The sequence below is a fragment of the Orbilia oligospora genome (genome assembly GCF_000225545.1).
Source record: "Orbilia oligospora ATCC 24927 unplaced genomic scaffold scaffold00043, whole genome shotgun sequence".
NCBI lineage: Eukaryota > Fungi > Ascomycota > Orbiliomycetes > Orbiliales > Orbiliaceae > Orbilia > Orbilia oligospora.
Genome location: NW_011645600.1, coordinates 1,905,301 through 1,928,626, shown reverse-complemented (window position 1 = coordinate 1,928,626; position 23,326 = coordinate 1,905,301). Strand labels below are relative to the sequence as shown.

At 43.2% G+C, this 23,326-nt stretch overlaps 6 protein-coding genes across 6 annotated transcripts; 4 read left to right on the top strand and 2 right to left on the bottom strand.

The window, feature by feature from the left end:
* Nucleotides 1-1,852: 1,852 nt before the first annotated feature.
* AOL_s00043g580 (uncharacterized protein) lies at nucleotides 1,853-2,412 on the top strand (the record flags this gene model as incomplete). The annotated part of the gene is made up of 2 exons (XM_011121066.1): nucleotides 1,853-2,074; nucleotides 2,233-2,412. The coding sequence occupies 2 exons, from the start codon at nucleotides 1,853-1,855 to the stop codon at nucleotides 2,410-2,412; spliced, it is 402 nt and encodes a 133-aa protein (XP_011119368.1).
* A 514-nt stretch (nucleotides 2,413-2,926) lies between these two features.
* On the top strand, nucleotides 2,927-4,992 carry AOL_s00043g579 (uncharacterized protein; the record flags this gene model as incomplete). Its single annotated transcript, XM_011121065.1, has 3 exons — nucleotides 2,927-3,363; nucleotides 3,471-3,803; nucleotides 3,897-4,992. The coding sequence occupies 3 exons, from the start codon at nucleotides 2,927-2,929 to the stop codon at nucleotides 4,990-4,992; spliced, it is 1,866 nt and encodes a 621-aa protein (XP_011119367.1).
* Nucleotides 4,993-5,725: 733 nt separating this feature from the next.
* AOL_s00043g578 (uncharacterized protein) lies at nucleotides 5,726-6,839 on the bottom strand (the record flags this gene model as incomplete). Its single annotated transcript, XM_011121064.1, has 4 exons — nucleotides 5,726-6,171; nucleotides 6,393-6,566; nucleotides 6,702-6,726; nucleotides 6,807-6,839. 4 exons carry the CDS (start codon nucleotides 6,837-6,839, stop codon nucleotides 5,726-5,728), a joined length of 678 nt encoding a protein of 225 aa, XP_011119366.1.
* Nucleotides 6,840-9,206: 2,367 nt separating this feature from the next.
* AOL_s00043g577 (uncharacterized protein) lies at nucleotides 9,207-11,222 on the top strand (the record flags this gene model as incomplete). The annotated part of the gene is made up of 2 exons (XM_011121063.1): nucleotides 9,207-9,389; nucleotides 9,600-11,222. The coding sequence occupies 2 exons, from the start codon at nucleotides 9,207-9,209 to the stop codon at nucleotides 11,220-11,222; spliced, it is 1,806 nt and encodes a 601-aa protein (XP_011119365.1).
* Nucleotides 11,223-14,017: 2,795 nt separating this feature from the next.
* Nucleotides 14,018-18,241, top strand: AOL_s00043g576 (uncharacterized protein; the record flags this gene model as incomplete). Its single annotated transcript, XM_011121062.1, has 4 exons — nucleotides 14,018-15,029; nucleotides 15,151-15,991; nucleotides 16,064-18,140; nucleotides 18,206-18,241. The coding sequence occupies 4 exons, from the start codon at nucleotides 14,018-14,020 to the stop codon at nucleotides 18,239-18,241; spliced, it is 3,966 nt and encodes a 1,321-aa protein (XP_011119364.1).
* Nucleotides 18,242-18,719: 478 nt separating this feature from the next.
* On the bottom strand, nucleotides 18,720-23,086 carry AOL_s00043g575 (uncharacterized protein; the record flags this gene model as incomplete). Its single annotated transcript, XM_011121061.1, has 6 exons — nucleotides 18,720-20,083; nucleotides 20,144-20,459; nucleotides 20,518-20,827; nucleotides 21,568-21,751; nucleotides 21,824-22,523; nucleotides 22,625-23,086. 6 exons carry the CDS (start codon nucleotides 23,084-23,086, stop codon nucleotides 18,720-18,722), a joined length of 3,336 nt encoding a protein of 1,111 aa, XP_011119363.1.
* Nucleotides 23,087-23,326: the final 240 nt, after the last annotated feature.

Here is a 23,326-nt window from a genome sequence, read left to right as displayed (position 1 = left end):
TTTTCCTCCCTTAATGGCTAACGACCGAAGCGGAATGCTCTATCGTGTCACGCCCATCCCACTACCCAGGCACCGGCCGCGAATTGATGAGTTTTTATTGTTTCGAGATTAACTTTCTTATGCTTGAATGCTTCAGGGGTCTCTTTGTTCTTTCCTTATGGCGTTATGCCCGTTACTGTTTTTGATATTCGTTCTTACCTGCAAAATTGCTTCTTCTTCTTCCGCCGTCGGACGTCTTTTTGTTATTTTTTTGATTTCTGTTCTTTTCATCGCAGGGATATAGTTTTCAGTCCCAGTACTACTCGAGCGCTTTTCCACAACTTGGATCTAGCGTCTAACCCTTTTCACGCCGATTGTTTATTAGATATTTGGCTCTGTTCATTGTGCTTTCTTGTTTTGTTTTTATCATTTGCAAAAGTTCCATCTTCTCCACCAACCTCTCCTGACGCTTTATGCAGAAGGGTTTCTAGAGAAGTATTTCCTTTACTACTACTTTTTCTTTTTTCTTTTCTTCTATATTTTCCTGACAAAAACTTTGGTTATTCACATTTTTCAATTCCCTCTTCTCAATTCCTTGATACATTCTTCTCCTCAACTCCCCTGGTCCTCCGTTTATCCAACATAAACCCTTTCCTCCTGACATGATTATTAATGGAGGTCTTATAAAGTCTGCTGCTGCTACTACTACTACTACTATTACTACTACTACTACTACTACTACTACTACTACTACTACTACTACTATTACTATTACTACTACTACTACTACTATCACTATACTAAAGTCTTCGTCATTTTCTTTTATTCGTTTCCTTCTAAAGATTAATACAAAGTCTTCCTTATTTGTTGCATGTTTGTTAGGGGAAAAAAACGAGGCCTTGGATTCTGGAAATTTCCTCCCTGTGGTGCGAATATCTTTTTGACTTGCTCACTCTTCTCCTTGGGCGCGTGTTTTTTTTTTCTTGCTTCTTTTTTTTTCGACCTCTTTCTCTCTCTACTTTCTCATTCGGATAGGTAACAAAAAATTTCTATGGGTGGATATAAAAACGGGATAGGATATTTTTCTCTTTGGCTTTTTTTTTGCTTCAGTTTTTTCTTTCTTTCTTTCTTTGGGAATTGAATAAGTATATTATATATTATATCACTGGAGGATTGCTCTGCTTTTTGCTTGTGTCTGTTTTTTTTTGGTTTCTACCTTGTGATTGTGTGAAGGTGGATAGTTGGTGAGGTTGTTAATGCCGTTGAATGAATTGCATTGTCATGTGTAACAATAGATATATATTCTCTTTTTTGATTATAGTTACTTAGCTTAGCTTTAGGTTAGGCCGGGAGTTGAATGAAGTATATGGAATTAAATTACCTATGATGAAGGGTACTTTATAATTTACCAGTCAAAAATTATAATTCTTATTTACTGAAATAGAGATTTTTGTTCTTCTTCTTTTTCCCCTTCCCGCTTCTGGGGGGATATCTTGTAAATTTTGTAGTGCTTGGGGGTTGATCACATGTCCCTTCTCCTTCTTAGTTAACTTGGGTCCCTGGCTACGGATTTTCGTTATCAGATCTTGCGCCGGAATTCACCTACCAGGTACTACATACTTATGTAGTTAGTAGTATACATTCTGGCGATTATAAATCCCAGCTGGGTTTTCGTCATATCAAAATCGATTAAAAAAAAAAAACACAAAAATCCAACAATCCTTCGATCCCCTTGCATACCCTCCTCCCCACCATACATACATACGTCTCTTAGAAAACCTTTTTTTCCAGTTCTCTTTTTACCAATTATGACCATATGATACCACCGCTGGCTCGGTTGTAATCTAGAAAGAAAGAAATAAGAAACAAGACAATGTCGATTTTGAGAAGCTTTGCGAGACGGGTTGATACGGCGTTTGTTGTTCTTCCGACGACGACAACGAGGTTACCGACGTTGGGATACCGACGGCTGCAGCGGTTTTCGACGGCCGGAAGGTTGGGGTATCCGGTCGAAGGGGTGCCTGAGCATTTAGATGAGAAGGAAGCTGGGATTTTTGAGAAATTGAGGGAAGGGTTGAGTCCCAGTCGGTTGGATGTATGTGATTTCCTTCTTCCCCTTCTTCTTCTTCTTTTCTTTTTGTTTCTTCCTATATATATATATATATATTTGATGGTTGAATTTGCTATGCATTATTTTATTTTATTTAATTTTATTTAATTTTACTAATTGGAAGGAAAAAATAAAAAAAATAGGTCAAGGATATATCAGGAGGATGCGGGTCAATGTATGCGGTTGAGATCGAGTCTCCGAAGTTTAGAGGGTTGACGACGTTGAAGATGCATAGGGAAGTGCAGGGCATTCTGGCGGAGGAGATTAAAGGATGGCATGGGATTCAGTTGAAAACTAAGGCGACTCCCGTGGGGGAGGAGTGATTGTTTACCTACTTAATGTACTTGTTAAGTAGTATATATGGGTATCGATCGTATCGTTTTATGGATGGAATAGAGGAGATTTGGTAAAGCTATGGTATTCATCGTGATCTTGGGGGGGTTATTCTGATCCGATCTGGTTGATTGGTATGGTCATGCATCATGGAGGGACTGTCTGCCAGACAATTCTTGAAGTAGAGAAGACTATTGAAGATGCTATAGAGGTACTTATGTAACATACTACATTTATATTAAAACCTACGATCCTCTCTTTTAGAAGTGTTTAATTTAATTCCTTGAATTAATTCAAATTAATACCAGTCATGTTAAAAGTTTCTATGGTTCTTTTGTAGTTTTATATGCCAGACCGGAGCCGCCACCGCCAAGACATTTTTTCTCTTCGAATCGCAGTTTCGCGCCAGAAAAGAAAAGAAAAATTTCAAACTCTTCTTTTTTTCCTTCTCCCCAACTTCAACTCCACCACATCTAACTAACTCTCCACCATCTACCACAAACAATGAAGCGCAAACTCTCCGACACCGATTGGTCCCCCACTTCCTTCACCTCCCTCCCCCTCGACCCCCGACTCCTCCAAGCAATCGCTACTCTAAACTACTCCACTCCAACCCCCGTCCAACAATCCGTAATCCCACCTGCATTGGAAGGAAAAGACATCCTAGCGCGCGCAAAGACTGGTTCCGGAAAGACTGCTGCATACTTATTACCCATCTTGCACCGTATTTTAACGTCTCAGCAAGATGTTAATAACGCCAATAGCAACGATGGCGAAGGTGGTAGTGGTGGTTCTGCAGCAGCGACAGAAGCGTTGATTTTGGTCCCGACGAGGGAGTTGGCGGATCAGGTGTATAAAGTTATCGAGCAGTATACTACTTTCTGCGGGAAGCAGATTACGGCGGTTAACATTGCTAGGAATATATCTGATTCTATTCAACAGTATGTCCAAACCCCATCCTCCTCCTATTTCACTTTTTTTACAATTTTTTTTTTATCATCAAAAACCTTTACTCAACAATAATACTAATATATTTATAAAATAACAGATCCCTCCTCCTCTCCCACCCCAAAATCGTAATCTCAACCCCCTCCAGAGCAGCAATCCACTTCAACACCGAAACCTTATCACTAGAATCACTGAAATACCTTGTCATCGATGAAGCCGATTTAATCCTCTCATACGGTCATGAAAATGATATGCAAGTATTATCCGGCGCTTTACCGAAGGGTATACAAACCTTTTTGATGTCTGCCACTTTGACAGACGATGTCGAGGGGTTACAAAAGTTGTTTTGTAGACATCCGTTTGTTTATAAACCGGATGCTAAAGAGGAGGATGGTGCCGATGGTGCTGAGGTGGTGAAGCAGTTTTATATTAGGTATGTCTTTTTTTTACATATAACCCTTTACGGAAGTGGTGCTAAAGTTTTTTTTTTTTTTTTTTTTTTTTTGCTAATATTTGGGGGGGTTAGTACTGGAGAGGATACGAAATTTTTATTACTCTATGTGATCTTCAAATTGAAGCTTATCAAGGGTAAATCCATAATCTTCGTCGCAGATGTGGATAGATGTTACAGATTACGACTGTTCCTCGAACAGTTCGGTATCAGGGCTTGTGTTTTAAACTCCGAGTTACCGGTAAACTCACGGTTACACATTGTCCAGGAATTCAACAAGAACGTTTATGAGATCATTATCGCTACTGATGAAAACGAAATCATGGGGGATGAGGAAGAAGAAGAAGAAGATGATGATGATGAAGTAGAAGAAGGACAAGCAGCCGGAGAAGACGGAGACACAACAATGGAAGGAATGGAATCAGAAGGAAACCCTCCCCCCAAAAAGAAAAAGAAATCAAAAAGAAAATCATCAACCCACCGAAAACGTGATACCGAATACGGCGTCTCCCGCGGCGTAGACTTCCAAAACGTCACTTGCGTCTTAAATTTCGACCTACCGGTAACCTCAAAATCCTACATGCACAGAATCGGCCGTACCGCTCGCGCCGGAAACTCAGGAATGGCGTTATCATTCTACGTCCCCAAACCACTTTACGGAAAACACAGACCCACCAGCGTCGCATCATCCGTAAAGGACGAAAAGGTTCTCGAAAGGATCAAGAAACAACAAGCTAAATTGGGTCGGGAATTGAAACCTTATAATTTTGATATGAAACAGTTGGAGGCGTTTAGATACCGTATGGATGATGCTTTACGTGCTGTTACTAAGGTTGCTGTGCAGAACGCTAGGATGAAGGAGTTGAGGGCTGAGTTGGTGGCTAGTGAGAAGTTGAAACGTCACTTTGAAGAGAACCCGGAGGATTTGAGGCATTTGAGGCATGATCGCGAGATTAAGGTTGTGAGGGTACAACAGCATATGAAGAGGGTGCCGGAGTATTTACTGGGGAAGGGCAAGGCTGCGGGGATGGGCTTGAACAAAGGCGGGAGTGTACCGTTTAAGGTGGGGAGTAGTAGGAAGACGGCTAGGGGGAAAGGGAAGCAGAAGGGGAAGAAGGTGGGGAAGAGGAAGGATCCGTTGAAGAGTTTTGGGAAGGGCAGGAAGAAGTAAAACTGTCACATGTTATGTTTACGATACGGTTACAAGGCCTAGAGTCGGGGGAGAGGGATTTTGGTGGTGATGATGGCGACGGTGCGTGTATGATTATATCGGGAGTATAAAGGACACGGTAAAAAAGAATTCGAATTCCCATGGGTATCGTACAATTTTTTTTTTGATATCATATCAAATCAATCTAGCTCCGAGGCTTAAAAGCGAAAAGAAAAGGAAAGAAAAAAGGAAAGAAAAAGGAAGAGACCGATTCTAAAAAAAACCTTAAACAAAAAAGCACACCTGTTCATGGAAGAATAGAGGAGGTAGAGGAGGAGAAGGAGGAAAGGGGGAAGAAAAGTATGTGGGAAAAAGGAAAGAATGGCGGAAGCGGTGGCATAAGGCTGATGCGATCCAGCCCTCCTCTGACGTGATGAGCGTTATGGGCATTCGCGTTTCGTAAGAAAAATTGAAAAAGATTAAGATTGACGGAGGGAAAAAAAAACCTGCTGAGGAATTAAAAGAAAATGTGACCATATCCGAGTTATTTTCGTGATATGTCCCCTCGGTCTCGTAATATTCCCCTTTCCATCCTCCCTCTTCTTTCGGACGAGTCAGATATGCGTTTTCTTTCGTAATAGTCCTTTCTCTCTCGTAAGAAGTTCTCGGATGGATATGGCTTAGCATGGAGAGTTCTGCGGAGAAGGAGCACGCGCGATAGGGTGAGCGAATGACTGGGTAAGTAAGAAGGGGCTTATGACTTGGGGTATTTCCCTGTCGCAGCTTTCATCTCAGCCAATGTCTTCTCCTTGTCTATCAGCTTCTTCCTGGTCTCTTCCTTGAGCTCCTGGACTTGCTTGATCGCCTCGGCTAAACGGTCTTCCTCCTCGCCTTCGGTGTCCTGAGCGTACATGATCTTCCCGGTCCTCTTTGGAGCTAGCTCGGGAGCTTTGTTCGAAGTCAAAACTTCGTACATGGCCTCGGTTGGCTCGTTGAAGAGGATTTCTTCGTATTGGTAGGCATGGACGGGACGGTTTTGTTCCTTTGCTATTTCTTTGTCCGGGCCGAAGGGGTGGAGGGTTAGGTGATGGTATAGCTGGAGGGGTTTTTCGCCGGATTCGGTGCGGAAGAAGATTTTGATGTGGATGTCGAATTCACCCCAGCCTGTTTCGGAGACTTCGAATGGAGGTGCATCGAGTGCTGATGATTTTTTGTATTAATATTTTAGCTCTTCTTTTTTTCTTATCTATTTTTCTCTCTCTTTCTCTTTTCTTTTTTACATGCACGTGTATACTTTATATATATGCAAAGATATATATCTTCTGACACACATACATATATATATATATATGTCCGTGGAACTATATCGAAGGATGTAGTTGCAAAGGTGGTAATGGTACCGGGAGAAGAAAAAAACGTACTTCTAGTAGCATTCGTATATGTCTCGTGAAGTTTAAACTGAACACGTTTGACAAAGTAGGAGACATCCTCGTCATAGACACCTTTGACGGAGACGGTCCATCGGTGGGTATGTTCCGGCGGGAGATTACTAGTTCTATTCTCTTTCGTGATAGGAGTGGCGATGTTGCCATACACTATATATTTCGCAATATATTATTCTGTTAGAATGCATGTTCCTTTTTTTTAATTTTTTAATTTTTTCTCATCGGGTCATCATGTCATCGTAGTATGCTTTTTTTTATTTTATATGGATGGATTAAGGTATTTACCTATGGGTCTGTAGATTTGCACGCCCTGTAAGATGGATGAGAAGGGTCCCAGAGTCAGAAGGGGGGTGGCCCGGAGGCAGACGGGATGGTGCAAGGGTGACGTACTTTGACGCGCTTTGTGCTGGAGGGCGTAGGCATGGCTGGTTGTGGTTGTAGTTCTGGTGGAGGTGGTGGTGGTGGTTGTTGATGCGTAAAAGTATTGACGATGGTTTTTGGGATGAGGAAGAATTGTAAGGTTGTTTGGATATTTGCCGGGGTTGTCTCTTGTCAAACAAAAGCCCGGAACTCAACAGCCGATTTCTTTTTCCAATATGGCAAAAAAACAAAAAGGAAAACCGGGGTATCATGCCATTTTTGAGAGTTTTCGATCGATTCGATTTGATTAAGTAAGAAAAGTTAGGTATGGTATATAATACGCTAACAGGTTATATTCGCAGATAGCTAAGTACTGACTTACTAACTAAGCAAGTAAGTACTGATATATGACTCGACTACATGAAAGGGCTATAATCAATCTAATCGATGATACTAATCTCGATTCCTCCCCGGCGACAATTTAAAGCCCGGCCCGGCGACAGAAAAAAAAAAAAAAAAGAGGTCTGGCATTTGAAATATTCTATTGGGTTAACCAATACGGGCAGGCAAGGCAGAGAGACAGAAAGAACATCAAGCAACCGAAAAGAAAAAAAAAGTAGGTATGGTACGGTATGGTATGGTATGGTATGGTACGGTCGAGATGTCGCCATTACCGGGCGCATGTTCGCCATAACCCACGTTTTCCCAATAAATAGCCTGCACTTTCCTGTGTGAAAAAGGAAGAAGAGGAAGAGGAAGAAGAGGAAGACGAGGGAAAGGAAGGGGGGTGAATGGTGCAATGACTACCAATATCGGGCACGAATGGCCTAATACCCCCTCCCCTCCTCCCCTTAACTACCGCGGCCACACAGCAGCCTTAGCCGTCCGGTGCCGTACGTATGTGTGTACTTACATGCGTATGTGTACTTACATACAATACAGTGTGTATGTATTGTATGGACGGAAGGGAGTGAATGTGAAGTTGATTGAATGATTGTGTGAATGAAACGGGAAAGAAATAGGGCTCTGGGCCTGATTTCGAATGGAAAGGGATGCTGCAGCCAGCACTCAGCACTGGGGGCGGAGAAATCATATAAATACAAGAACCCAGGTGGCGCCACCGAAGGAATCAAGTTAGTCTGCTACAAATATTTTAGCTTCTTTCTTTCTTTCTTGTCTCTTCTGTTCTTTCCTCAGTCTGATTAATATTAACCTCCTTGGTGGTAATAATAACTAGTCTGTTAGCTAACTCGGAGTCTTTTCGCCAGCTTCTTCTCATCAAATACTTACTTAATCTTTGCTCATCCACGACATTCCAAGATCTTCGGAGAGATTTTATTTTATATAACTACCCCCAATGATCCTCTTCTTCTACGCCCCCGTGAGAGTCAAGTAGTTTCTTTTTCTTTTTCTTTTTCTTTTATATAAATATATATATATACTATTACTATACTAGTATATTCTTTTATCAAAGAGGATATATATATTATAGTTTGTTCAAAGAAGAAGAAGAGAGAGAGAGAGAGAGAGAAAGTTTGTTCGTTCGTTGAAGCTAGCTGAATAGCCTCTTTCGCTCTTCCCTTGCACTGACTGGCCTCTTTTTGCCTCCCGGCTGGTACAGTACAGTACATCGTATCATATACCATACCATCCCCATAAACTACTATAACTACCCCAGACAGGTCCAAGACAGCTCGGGATAGGTCAAGGAAGGACAAGGTCAGGATAAGGACAAGGTCAGGACAAGACAGGATAGGACAAGACAGGAAATACTTCAGACGAACTCAGACTAGCCCCTCGCACGTCATCGACCCTGTCGATTTACTATTCGGATCTTTTTTTTATAAAAAGAAAGATACAAAAGATATAGATATCCGAGGCTGTCTTTTCGAGATTTGGATGACATCGATAATTACTTGAATACTTAAAGTAAGTACTTGCATACTTCTTATATAACCCGCTTTCCTGAGAGTATAAAATCAAATCAAATCGGATATGTAAGTTGTTTATGTGCGGTGACCTGCCGCTGCATAATTAGCTCCGATCGAAAGCCCTTCCCGCTGCACCTTCGACTTCCTCCTCCCCCATCTTTTTTCTCTCCAGTCCCAGTCCCAGTCCCTTCAATCCCCTCCTACCCCCCCTTCATCTCCATCTTCATATACACATATTCATCCATCCATCCATCCCCTGCTCTCTTACTTTACCAGTCAATCAATCAATCAATCAATCAATCAATCAATCACAATCTAACCGGGCGACCCTTGAAATCCAGTCAAACAGTTTCAATTAAGAAATTATCTTCCGACTCTTTTTTTTTTCTCTCTCTCTTTTTTTCAAGGCCTCCCGGTCTCGTTTCGTCTTCTCTCTTCTTCATCCTCCTCACGTGCACCAGCAAGTCATTGCTTCTTTCCGACAAAAACATCATCGCATATGGACATCGAAGCTTCCTCCAAAGTCGCCGTCGTTCCCTTTCTCTCCAAACATATCCCCGACCAGTACACCGGCCAGCATCCTCCAAAAACCTCTGCGAACACAAAGTACTGTTACCGACATCATCCCGACCTCAAATGCCGACGCCAGGCAGATGAGCCTACCATGGAAGAAGTCCAAAAGGTATTTTATATTCATTTACTTTTATACATATATATCTATACACACACCTGCAGGAAATACCGAAATTATGAAACAATATTAAAATAAAAATCTTGGAATATTTTTTGGTTTAAAATAAATTAAAAAAAGATCTCTCTGCACATCAGGAATGTTGCATATGCATGTTCGAATAACTAATTCCAAGTTTTTTTTTTGTTTAAAAAACAATAGGGTCTGGAAAAACTGCCGGTGTCGGACCAACAAGCCATCTCTCATGTCTGGACAATCTTCTCAGCTGCACCTGCCAGTCAGAGAATCCTCATCCTTCAAGGGATCCTGACCCAATGTTGCTTCCCTCAGCTCTCCTTCATCTCCGGCGCTCTCAGAGATCTCATCCGAATCGACTTCATCTCCGCCCTCCCTCCCGAACTCTCCTTCAGAATCCTTTCCTTCCTCGATACTACCTCTCTATGTAAAGCAGCTCAGGTCTCCCGTCGATGGCGAACTCTTGCCGACGATGATGTTGTCTGGCACAAAATGTGCGAGCAACACATCGACAGGAAGTGCACCAAATGCGGCTGGGGCTTGCCACTGCTCGAACGAAAGCGACTTCGTCAAACAAAACGACAGATGGAACTGAGGGCCAAGGGCAGAGTGATCCCACCCAAGGGTGAATTTGCCGTCGAGGACACCTTTGACAGGAAGCGACTTTCCGACTCCGACGAAGACCCGGAAACTACCCGACGTGCCAAGAAGGTCTGCCGACGCACCTCTTCCTCTTCCTCGGGTATCGTCGAAGAAACTAGTGCGTTGAATCTAAAGGAAAGACGACAACGCCTTTGGAAAGACGTTTACTCCGAGCGCTACAAGGTCGAATCGAACTGGAGAAGAGGCAGATACCAATCCAAAATCTTCAAGGGCCACGAAAACGGCATCGTATGCATTCAATTCGATGATACCATGGTCGCAACCGGTTCGTACGACCGGACCGTCAAAATTTGGGACATCGAAACTGCAACCGAGATTCGAACCCTCAGAGGACATACCAACTGCGTCAGAGCCTTGCAGTTTGACGAAACAAAGCTCATCAGCGGATCTTTGGACAACACGCTTAGGATCTGGAACTGGAGGACCGGTCAATGCATCAACATCCTTCGAGGTCATCAAGCCGGTGTTGTATCTCTCCACTTCGAGGGTGAGCTCTTAGCCTCTGGTAGCGTCGACACCACCATCCGGCTCTGGAATTTCAACGACAAAAGGACTGCCATCTTCCGCGGTCACACCGACTGGGTCAATGCCGTTAGGATCCATGGTGCTTCGAACACACTCTTCTCCGCCTCGGATGACACGACTGTGAAAATGTGGGACTTGACAAGTAGAGCTTGCATACGAACATTTACCGGTCATGTCGGCCACGTTCAACAGTGCTTTCCTTTGAACTTGGAATCCTTTGACGAAGACGAATGTATGGACGATGCTGCAGACGTTTCCTCTCCCGGCTCCGATGATGGTCCTCACATCCTTCCCAAGAATGTAAGCCGTGCTCCAACCCACATGCTCACAGCTGCACTTGATACGACGGTGAAGCTCTGGGACGTGGCCACGGGCCGTTGTATCAAGACCCTGTTCGGACATACTCAGGGAATCTGGGGACTCAGTGCGGACTCTTTGAGAGCTATCACCAGTGCCGAAGATGGGATGCTTAAGATCTGGGATATCAGAACGGGTAAGTGTGAGAGGACGGTCACACAACATGTGGGTCCGGTGACGTGTGTGGCGTTGAGTGATAGTAGGATGATGAGTGGTGGGCAGGATGGGGAGGCTATTCTTTATTGCTTTAAGCCGAAGACCTAAAAAAAAGTCTTTCCTCCTTCCCCATCCACCTACTTCCCGACCGACCAATATTTGAAGGGGCTCTTTTTTTTTTTTACGATATGATGAGGTGTACTTATATTCTTTTTTTTGTTTTCTTTTATACGGGATCATTGATGTAATCTTGCGTGGGACGAAGGTGAATTTGGAGTTTTCCTTTTTGTTCTTTTCCTTTTTTTTTTTTGTTCTTTTCATTTACTGCTCTGATCTGGTGATCCATGGTGGGGCGTTTCTTTAACAGAATTTTTATTTGTTACGAAGGTTTCTATATATACCCTCTGCTGCTTTTATTACGCTTCAACACTCTCTTGCTGGAGAATAATATCTTTTTTTTTTTTTTTCATGCAAATAACAAAAGCCTTCCGTGCCACATACTAAAACAAAAAAATGTATATCATCTGGCTTTCACTTTCCTTTATTTTATATTACTGATATCTTCTTTTATTTTATTTTTTTTGCTCGTCCGAAAAAAAGTGCGCTACTTTTGATAGTTAGCTAGCTCTGTCTTATAGAACTATTGGTACGCAAGTATCGTTGTATTCTCAAATCGTATTCTGGGGACGGACCTCTTAGCTTTTTTTAGTACTTTAGGAGTAAATGTTGATGCGTTGTCTTTTGTTGTATATTTTTGCGTTACTTGGCGAAAACGGTAATATATCGTTTTGGGCATTCTTTTTTCGGAACACCAGAATTTAAGCACCACCGTGTTTGGCGGGCTGGTTTATATTTCGTCATCGATCCATAACTTCTCTTAGAGGAAGTGGGGTTTAGGCATCAGAAGGAGTGTGCGAGTGATCTTTTTGTGTAATTAAAAAAAAAAAAAAAAAAAAAAAAAAAAGAAGGTTTGCTTGCTTGTGGTCGAATATAAAAGTCGTTGTTACTACGAGACCGACCTAGTTTATATCTGTGGTATTTTGAGTGTTCGTATGTATGCAGGGTAATTGATGAGCCGGGTTTAAATTCGGTTTTGATCTTGAAGTTTGATTTTTTGATTTTTTTTTGCCTGGAGGTAAAACGGTATAGATTACTTACTTTAGGTGTAGGGGCTCTCTGTTCTGGCATACATTCAGGTAGCCTCGAATCCAGCATTCAGGCGAGTTTGTGCACTGGTACGTACGTACGGTGCATGCATGCATTTTGCCTTACTGAGTCATCATGTATACTTCTCCTTTCAACTTTTTATTTTTTCACGGGACTACGCGTATACATCTGGTCTATCTGGAAGAATGTTGGTATATAATACTTACTTAGTAAGTATATAGTATATACCTGTATATGCGCGACGCCGACTGAGTCGATTTCTAATAAATATCCCAACTACTTACGTATTGTAAAATAAATAAAAATAAGAATAATAATAAATAACGGGAAGAAGCTAGATCTCAATGCAGGATTCTTGATCCCTTTTATACTTTTTATCAATATACTATATTTCCAGCCCAGATTCGGATTAAAGAGGGACCTAGGTGAGGGTTGGCCTGCCTCAGCTCATCACCCTAGGACTAATATATATCTACTTAAGTATAGGTACTTACCTATATATCATGTATTCCACAAACTCTTCATTTTTAAACCTCCCCCCCGTGAAATCCGCGATGAAATATACAAATAATTAGTTCTATTCGACTCTAACCTTTGGCTACCGGGTAATTTTTGAGCTTCCGCCGGGATTACGAGAATACTGGGTAACCCGCCTTACTTGGTCTCGCTGGATTTATCTATACTCCGTGTGGATAAACAGATACACGACGAAGCTACGGGTGGTTTATATTCCTGGGATTACGTTTATAATTACTTTTTAAAATTGTGGTATTTGGAATACCGGAAAGGAATAAGAGTAAGCTGATGAATTAGACTGTTGATGTTAGTTGTTTTGGGCTATGGGATATCTATATGAAGGCGAAAGCAGTTGGTTTTAGTTTATATTTATGAGGCTTTGGCCTTGATAGGACTGAAGGACGGTTTAAAAGTGTAGTCTCAGTTAACTCTACTTGGAAAGTCTTAATTTAAGGCTGAATTACACCGTTGAATGAAACTACCCGCTGAATACATACAAATACGCCTATGCCTGTACAGTGTAAATAAGTACGTAACGTATTGATTGATCAGAGAGACACCCCTTTTTTATATAAATTTCTATAAATTTATTTAAGTATAAGGCCTTACTCCCCGGATCAATATCGATATCGATATAGATATCATCAAAACTAGCAGGAAGAATACCACAAAAACAACGCAGCACGGAGGCTACTAAACTCGAGAATGTAGCACCGAGTAAACCTGGGGTTTTCTGCTGAAATTAAAATGCCTTTTATGTACAAATACGATATCTATAGAATTGTATCAGGGAAATCTCCACCAAGGAAAAACTTCTTTGGGAAGGATTAAAAAAAATAGGATTTCGTAAAAAATATTTTGCTCCACTCCGACCTGTGGCTGGCTTAGATCTCGCAAAGACGAACTGTGCCGCTTGCCTGCATATGCACATGGACTTGGCACAGGGCATTGCTATATCTACCCCGCAGGGGACTCATATATAGTACATGCAGAAGCCGCTGCGATAAAAAAAATAAAAAGTCGAGATAACTATTCTTTATCCCATTTTCCACCGATATGGATATGCCGTAAGGTTTATTCTCACCTTTCTAATAGCTTTCTTTGGTATATAATCTAACTTTCTTTTTTTTCCTTGCCAGGATTTTATACCCTGAGTACAGATATTTAAGTACTGCGACGACTCCATAGCAAACTAGACATTCCGTGGAAAATATATAAAAATGGCGGAATCGGTGATAGAAAATTATACAGTAGGCTGGATATGCGCCTTACAAGAAGAATACGAAGCAGCCTGTCGAATGCTCGATGACGAGTTCGAAGCTCCAGATGAACTAAATATCGACATGAAGGACGATAACACCTACGAATATGGGATGATAAACGGACACTACGTAGTAATCGGATGTCTCCCAAGCGGCCGCTATGGAACCGTCTCAGCCGCGATTGTCGCCAAGGACATGGTTCGATCATTTCCAAATCTAAGATTCGCCTTGATGGTCGGAATAGGCGGAGGGGCGCCGACAAACCAAAGGGATATAAGATTGGGTGATGTTGTGGTTAGTCAACCGGAAGGAGATCTCGGGGGGGTTGTACAATTTGATCTTGGGAAACGGCTGCAAGAGGAAGGGGAGGGCGATGGAGCTGATGGGAGAGGGTCATCACAGTTGTTCAGACGGACTGGTCAATTGAATGCTCCGCCGTCGGTATTGCTTGGGGCCATGCCGCGTTTGTTACGGCTTCATAGGGATACAAGGAGACCCGATAAATTGGCGGAGCATATCAAGTTGATGGATGATATGGCTAGTTTTCGACGTCCCTCTCAGGATCAATTATATCGGTCGAATTATTTGCATCAAAGTGCAGGTAAAACGTGTCAGAATTGCCAGGAAGAACAGACGGTAGAGCGTCCCCCGCGTGATGGGAGCCGTGAAGTGATGATTCATTACGGAACAATTGCTTCTTCGAACACTCTTATGAAGAACGCTATTGAAAGAGATCGGTATGCTAGGGAAGTTGGTATCTTATGTTTTGAGATGGAAGCGGCGGGTTTGATGAATAATCTGCCTTGTCTCGTTATCAGAGGGATATGTGATTATTCGGATTCGCACAAAAACGATGAGTGGCACAATTATGCGGCACTGACGGCGGCAGCGTATGCAAGAGAGCTTCTAAATACTTTGAGGCCGGCAAAAATACAAGAGCTACCATCGTGGGCTCCAGAGTTCCGAATCAGTATGTCGACTAAAAGATAACAAATTTCCTTTTTTTATAAAGTACTTCTAGGAGTAGTACACACAGTGTATGTATCTATGTGTATAGTCTTTTAACTAATAGTTCTTTCTCAATCATACAGTTCTCAAAGACATCCAAAAGGATGTTGTCGTTAGTAAAAACAACATGGATGTCATACTCCACCACCAAGTCGCCCAAGAAGAAGAGAAGATCATCGAATGGCTTACTCCGATTGACTACGGAACACAGCAAAGTGATTTCCTTAACAGAAGATATCCAGGGACGGGATCTTGGCTTCTAGAATCTGAAGAATATCAAAAATGGATACGATCCCCCGGTACCGGCATGACGCTCTTTTGCCCCGGAATCCCTGGAGCTGGAAAAACGATTCTCATGTCAATTGTTATCGACGATCTATATCAAAAATACCGTACCGATTCCGACACTTGTATCGCCTATGTATACTTTAGTTTTAAGCAACAGTTAACAGAAGAAGAGTTTTTCTCATATCTATTGAAAAAGCTAAGCATGGCCCGACCGTCTCTACCGGAAGAAGTACGGTTGTTATATGAAGACCATAAGAAGGAAAAAACACGACCAACAGTTCAAGAAGTCTTGAGGGCATTAAAGACCGTAATGTCTTTGTACGAAAAACTATTCTTTGCGGTCGATGCTCTAGATGAATGCCAGAGCTACGATGATGGTGGATGCCGAGGAAGGATTTTGGATCGGTTATTCGAACTTCAGGCGGAATATGGGGTCAATATATTTGCTACTTCGAGATTTATTCTGGATATATCAAATAGATTTGAACGACTAGGCAGCGCGATGTTGAAGATTCGGGCTACGGATGAGGATATTCGAAGGTACTTGGACGACCAAGTATCGCGATCAGAGCGGCCGCTCTTGAAATCTTACAGAGAGGAAATTATAACGGAAATTACAAAGGCGGTCGATGGGATGTAAGCTATTTTCTCCTCACCTCGACAATGGACTAATATCAATCTTTGACACTTGAAAACTAATATTCATAGGTTTTTACTGGCCCAACTACACTTTCGAAATCTATGTACGAAGAAGTCTCTAAAAAAACTACTCGACGGATTAAAAACACTCCCAACCGGTTCAGAGGCCTACTACAAAGCTTACGAAAGTGCTATGAAAAGGGTTGACGGCCAAGATACAGATTCAAGAGAACTGGGTATGAATGTGATCTCATGGGTTACTTGCTCCATGAAGCCACTAACCATCATTGAACTTCAGCATGCGCTTGGAGTTGAGCTCGAAGGGATGGAATCAACTGGGATGGAATTCGACGAAATAAACATATCGACCGTCGAAGATATAATATCAGTATGCGCTGGTCTGGTCACAATCGATGCCGAAAGCAAAATTATTCGTATCGCCCATTATACCGCACAGCAGTATTTTGAAGAAACTCAGCAGAAGTGGTTTCCTCGCGTTGAGGCTAATATCACGGATGTCTGTGTTACATATCTCTCGTTAAAAGTGTTTAAGACTGAGAGCGAAGAGATGGGGAAAAGACTGGGGAACGATCGTATGTATATCAATCAAACTCATGTAAATGAGAGGGTGAAGGAGAAGGAAAAACGCCTGGGACTATATCCATTTTACGAATACGCTGCGAATAACTGGGGACATCATGCTCGCAAACTAGCATCCCAAAAACGACCTCGACTGATGGAGTTCTTATCCTGCCAATCAATCCTGGACCTGTCACTTCAAGTAACAATTTCAAAGCATCAAATCGATCCTTGGACAATGACGACAGCCTTGCACATGGCAGCATATTTCGGACTGATTGAAGTCGTAAAATCGTTTATAGAAAGTGGTGCGGATGTCAATACCAAGGATTTCTGGGGGCAGACGCCACTGTGTTTTGCAGCGAAATACGGCCACCAAGAGATTGTCAGACTACTCCTTGCTCATCCCAAAGTTTACCCAGACTGTATACCAAACGAAACCGGTAAACCGTCGTTCCGGGCCCCATTATCATTCGCAGCGGAAAATGGCCACAGCAAAATCGTTCAAATATTCCTCAAGGATCGAAGAATCGACCCGAATTCTAAGAGCCGTGATCCGCATGAGCGGCAAAATACTTGGACCCCATTATCATACGCGGCAAGAGAAGGCCATGAGGAGGTAGTTAGGATCCTGCTTAATGATCCTCGAGTTGATCCGGACTTCACAGCTCGGACGGACTATGGCCAAAGCAGATCACCGCTTTCTCTCGCAGCAGGTGGGGGCTACGAAGAAGTGGTCAGAATCTTACTTGCAGACCCTAGAATCAAACCGGACTCTAAAGCTGCCGAGTATGCAATCGATAATATCAATCAAAGCAGAGGAGAAAACTGGACACCCTTATTCTTTGCTGCACGACGGGGGCATGAAGGAGTTGTCAGAATGCTACTACAGGACCCGAGGGTTAACCCAAATGCTCGGGCTAAAAACCCGACTGAGGAGGAGGAAAATCGAACAGCACTGTCTTATGCTGCGGAATATGGTTGGGATGGAGTAGTTAAAGTCCTAATTGCGGATCCTCGAATCGACATCAACGTAAAGTCAGAGCCCTATCGTTGGGAAACCGGGTTTGTAACCGGATCGGGAGGCCTAACACCATTATCATATGCAACAATACACGGGAAGGAGGCAGTTGTCCGTCTACTACTCGCAGCACCCGGAATCGATCCGAATGCTTGCTCTGTTTCTGGCTCATACTTGGGAGATTCACCACTCCTTCTCGCGGTTAAGAAAAACCGTGGAGAGATAACCAAATTCCTCTTAGCCCACGAAAAAGTTAACCCCAATCAACGTGGGTATCACGGGGAAACAGCACTATATTGGGCTGTAAAAAACAATCTTGAGGATATGACGAAAATGCTGCTGGCGCACCCGAAAATCGAAGTGAACAATAGATTCTACAACGAGGAAACAATCCTAATACGTGCATCTAGATATGGACTTAGAGCGATGGTTCGCCTACTGCTTTCACGTAAGGATATTGACACCAGTATAAAAGATTCTTCAGGGAAAACGGCTTTGTTACATGCGGAGTTCATGTTATATCGTCAACCGGATTGCGGACCCTTGGTACGTACTTCTGACAAAAGAACGATTGTTGGGCTCTTACGAGCCTATGATGGTATATTGCCTAGGAAAGGACAAAGGGTAACAGCAGGGATGGTATCTAAATTGAAGCATCTGAACGCTTCTATCCGCGGATGTACTAGAAGATACACTGCAGATATAAGTCTTGTCCCATTTCCGATTTCTGGGTTATGAATTTCGGAAGGCCAGCTACTAACTACCCCTTCGAGTCTTGTGTTACATGTTGTATTTTTGAACTCGAGCCTACATATAAGTAGCCTCAATGATCTTGGGCGACTGAGTCTCTGGCGCAGTAATACCTAGTTTCACGAAGTTACACGGTAGGGTTCTATTTGGGAAGACTTGCTCTGAAGATAGTCTCGGGCTTTGAAGACATAAATACTATGCCATAGCTTATAATGGGAGCCTAGGTCGGTGCGGTTGATAAAGCTAGCTTTTGCACTCCAGCCGCTTTTATACATTCCCGTAATAGAAAACATATGAAATCTATATTATATACAATCCAAAAATCAAGCTATACTACAATATCTACAGTGTACTTCGATCAAATCTGCAAACCAGTTACTCCTTAAAAGCTCTTTCGACCCCTTCCATCACCTCTTCGACTACCATCCCACCCTTACCCCAGACAAACTCATCTCCGCAGCCCCTCATCGCCTCTGCCCATTCTTCGACCTTTTTACTCTTTCTCCCCTGCCCCCTTCTCAACTGATACAAGTATCCCACACTCTTCCAATCGATACCATTCCTCACACCAGCTCTTATAATCTCATCGAACACCCAATCATCCATATCTTTAACACCAATAAACGGTACGATGGTTGACGGGCTGATCCTTCCTTCCCTTTCGACTTCTAGTAGTATATCCTTTGCGTACACCACGCCCCTCGTTTTCGTCAATGTATCGAGAATCCCTTCGATTGTCGAAAGCTTGATATTTTTAACCCCAACATCTCCCTTCAATGCCTCCCAAACTCTCAGTACCGACGCCTGGTCATCGCATAACGCTAATAATTTGACCAGATCCCTAACAAGCCCCTGGTGTATCCTCTCGCGTCCCTTTCCGGCTCGAGGTTGAATGGACAAAACATGCAATTCAAACATCCGCATTGCAATCCCTGCCGCCCTAAACTTTGCATCTCGTCGGTGTGAAGTCTTGCGGATGACTGTTTCTCTTAAGTTGTTGATGGCATCCTGGATGTAGAATACCGGGGCATTTACACTTTTATCTTTATTTTTCGATAGGAGCATGTCTAGTTTATCCAGTAATGTTTCCGCAGCTGTAAATGTCCCCATATTTGAGTGAAGGCTTAGAGCGACGGCGACGGAGGTGCCTAGCTGTCTTGGCCCACCACGAAGGTTTGTAAGCGCCAGGAGGTCAGTAGTGAATTCCACTACGTGTTTGGCGCGTTGGGTGCCCGGTTGCGTAGCTGTAGAAGTACGGTGGAGGGATCTGAAAAGTGCCGATTGTAGTGGGAGGATTTCGTGCGTCTTTCCGGGAGCGCTATTGTCAAGGACTAGTTTTTTACCCTCCAGAATCTCTTCCCATGTTAATGCTTGTGAGAATATTACCCTCGCAAATTGTTGACAGATGGAACTTTCCCGGGGCACCCGTGATATTATCGATAATAGCGAAGATTGAGCTTTATAGAATGATGTCAACCGAAAGCCGTTTACTGTCTCCGGTTTTAGTTTCTGAGATGCAAGGAGAGCAGAGTTCAGCTTAGAATATAGATTTGGTAGGAGGCGAGATCCGGTGGCTGGATTTTGGATTTGCGAAACCTTCGAGGAAATGGCAGAGAGGGATTCGCGGAGACTAAGATTGGTCGATAGGAAGAGCATGAAGTATGGGGTTAAATGCTGTTTGAAGGAAGAAGAAGTGAGGGTGTATTGCCGTTGAAAGCTTGAGGTTGCAGCATTGAAGGCTATGCTTGACTGTTAGTATAGAACTTAGACTTGATGAGGGGTCTATTGGGTATGCGAACTTTGTAGCACATCGTTAACGGTTTTAGATGACTCGGCTGGTTTTAGAGTAAACGCCTTGAACATTGATTTGAAGTACTCAATTGAATCAAGTTCTCGCTGCTCAAATGGCAACCACGAGTTCTGAATCTCGGTGTATAGACGAATAATATCGTTGTGTCTTCCACCTCTAACAAAGCGTTTGACGAGGTAGGATATGGAAGCTGTGCGAACTCTTGGATCTAGAGTACCATATGCCTGAGCACAAGCGACAAGGTAAAATGTCGCCGGCCAATCCTCAGGTCCTTTCTCGAAGCCATGATCTATCGCTGCGAAAAGCTGTCCGGTTGTATAAGCCAATATACCCCAATCTATAAACTAGAATCTCGAAAAGTACCTGCTTGTGATTCTTCGTTTTCTCAGCATCCCTTTCCCCTCCACTTCGAACAACACCATCCACCGTTTTAGGTCGAGATTGTGCTATCGAAGCACCATGACGCTCTCTGTGCGAAGGGGGCGGGGGCGGGGGCGGGATATCGTATTTGTCGTCCTGTCGAACCTTTTCATTGTTATGTTTTCTGGAGAAACCAGCGAGGATATCGTAAGAATTCGGTTTAAATATTGATTCTTCGGAGTATGTTCTTTTACGAACGTCGGCCTTTAGATTCGCAGACTTGGCCTGCCAGAGAAAGTCACGGTCTTCTTTACTAATGTATCGATTGTCGAAGTGGTGTTCATTGTCGATCTGATGTACATAGGGGTGTTCGGTACGATTTAAGACGGTACTCGATGTGTGTAGATGTATATTTGAAGAAGGCGTAGAAAGATTGGTAATGGGTATTATTCGGAAACTATGGCGGCAATGGTAGTGTGGGTGATGGTGGTGGGGTTTGGAGGGGTGTCTGGAGACGTTAACGGCCAATTTAAGGCTACGGCCGCATGAATGAAAATTCATCTGACTTCCATTGCCGACTGGGGGGCCACGATACTACCAGCCTCGAGACGCTGGAAGCCTGTAGCTTTCGGATAGATGGGTGGCTCCCGCAGTTTCGGAGAACTGTTCTTCAATTTATCGATTGGAGGTTGCGCGGTGTGTCGTGTGGTTGGTTTTATATTGAAGTTTTGCGGAAGAAAGAAGGAAAATTTACAACAGGAAGTCAACACATCGGAGCATCCCCAGTGTAGTGCCTGCGAAGTGGCCCACATCGCGATATCGGCGAGTAGTTAGTTATTTGACGTCGATATAAAACTATTCTGATATGATAAATCTAGGATTAATGTTTCCCATGAATCTTGTAAAATACACCAAGTTTTATTGGATTTATAAGCCTTCCGAACATGTAAACGCCCACTTGGATATCCTTGAAAATGATAAACCCACCGCTCAATAACTATAGCTTACGAATTCATGAAAACATCAAACACCTAAAATTGTCGAACGCCTGACGAGATAGCAGCCGCTCGTCTTGTCATTGCATTCTCAATAACACCCTGTTTAATTTCAGGAATCTCCCAGGCATCCATCCGCTGGACTGTGTAAGCTCCTGGTGGATCTGACAAGCCTGGCCAGATATCCGATGGTAGGAAATCACCATATTCGGACCGGAATTGCTCTCTCTCATTTAGGTCCCCTGTAGTAACTTCCGTCAGCATGTTTGGTCTATTATCAATATGATTGAGATTCCGCAGAGGGGAACACTCACGCTCATTTAGCATGTCAATCTGTGCCAAGGCCTCTTGAATGATGGAATCTTTCTGTCGCTGCACTGTTATCCTTCTTCCAACCTCCACAAGCAGTGCATCGTAAGCATCTCCAAATAGTACGTAGTGATCTGTCAACCTCTGCAACTCGTCCAATCTCTCTGCGATGATCCTCTGGTTGTCATTCTGCTTTTGCACAAAGTCCTTCGATTGTATTGTACAATCCACTAAGCTACTTTGTCCATCATGCATCTTCTCCAAAAGCGCAAGTACCGCTCGGTAGTGATCTCCAATATCTTGAAGCGTTCGTTCGACTAGTATACCTGTGGATTCCATATCATCGAGTCGTTCTTTGATCTCGTTTACTACATCGTCGACTTCACCGGCATCCTTTTCAAGAACAGCAAGCATGTTCGCTATGTCATCTTCCGTTTCAGGGTCCCCTTCCTGACTTGATATCCCACCATCATGCGATTCCGCCCGCTTTAGCGCCAACGAGCAGAGATCGTAATGTTTTGCTAGCGATTCCAATAGTGATGCCATCACGGAGGCATGCTCCTCCATCAATTCTAGAGATGGTCTGATAGCGATTACGAGATCGGGAATATCTGATTTCTTCGACAGCGAGCTTAGCGACTCTGTTATCGATGCGATAAGCACGGTGAATGGATCCAGATGCGATTCAAAGACTTCATCTGTTTCCTATCTGCTTCCATAATCACCAAAAAATATTACTCAAAGTGATTAGCCCCGAACTTCCAGAGCACATTTATAGTGGTTTTATAGAGAATGTAATGCCTAACCTGTACTTGATCAATCACCCCTTTCAGCTGACTTTTCAAATTCTCAATACCGTCTTCATCCACGAAATCGTATAAACACCTCTGCTGTCCCTCCTCTCCCGTTCCTTCCACGGCCGAAAAAGCACCTTCAACCTCCGTCCTCCTTAAAGTCGCAAGTGTTTCATCAAGCCTTTGATCTGCCTCATCTAACATCCCTAAGGAGTTTTGGAAATCCTTCCTAGCAAGTTCACGCTGATTCTCCATCACTGAATTTGCGGTTTGAAGCAACTTTAATTCGTCCTTAATACCGCTTTGGAGAAAGGACGCACGGGAGGACATAATGGAGGCATCGATAAGGGAGTTACGAGTTGTCGTTATGATTTCGTTACCGCGGGTGCAGTATGTTACGGAGTTGAGAGAGCGTTTGGCATTTAAAAACCAGTTTGTGAGGTCGGCGACGTTACGTTGGGTTGAAGTTGACATCTTGGAGGGTGCTATAGGTGGTGATGTCGGGAGTTGATGGTGTGGGAGAAGATGCGGATAGAAGCTATGCGCGTGATTGCTTGAACGGGATGCCGCAGATGAGCTGTGCGGCGGCTTCTGAATGCGGCTCGCCAAGCGAAAATGTCATGATATCATACATTTAAAACAACGACGCATACACCAGCATTCGCTCATTGCATTGGGGAATTTGGCTTGATACAATATAAGAGGCAGTCGGCC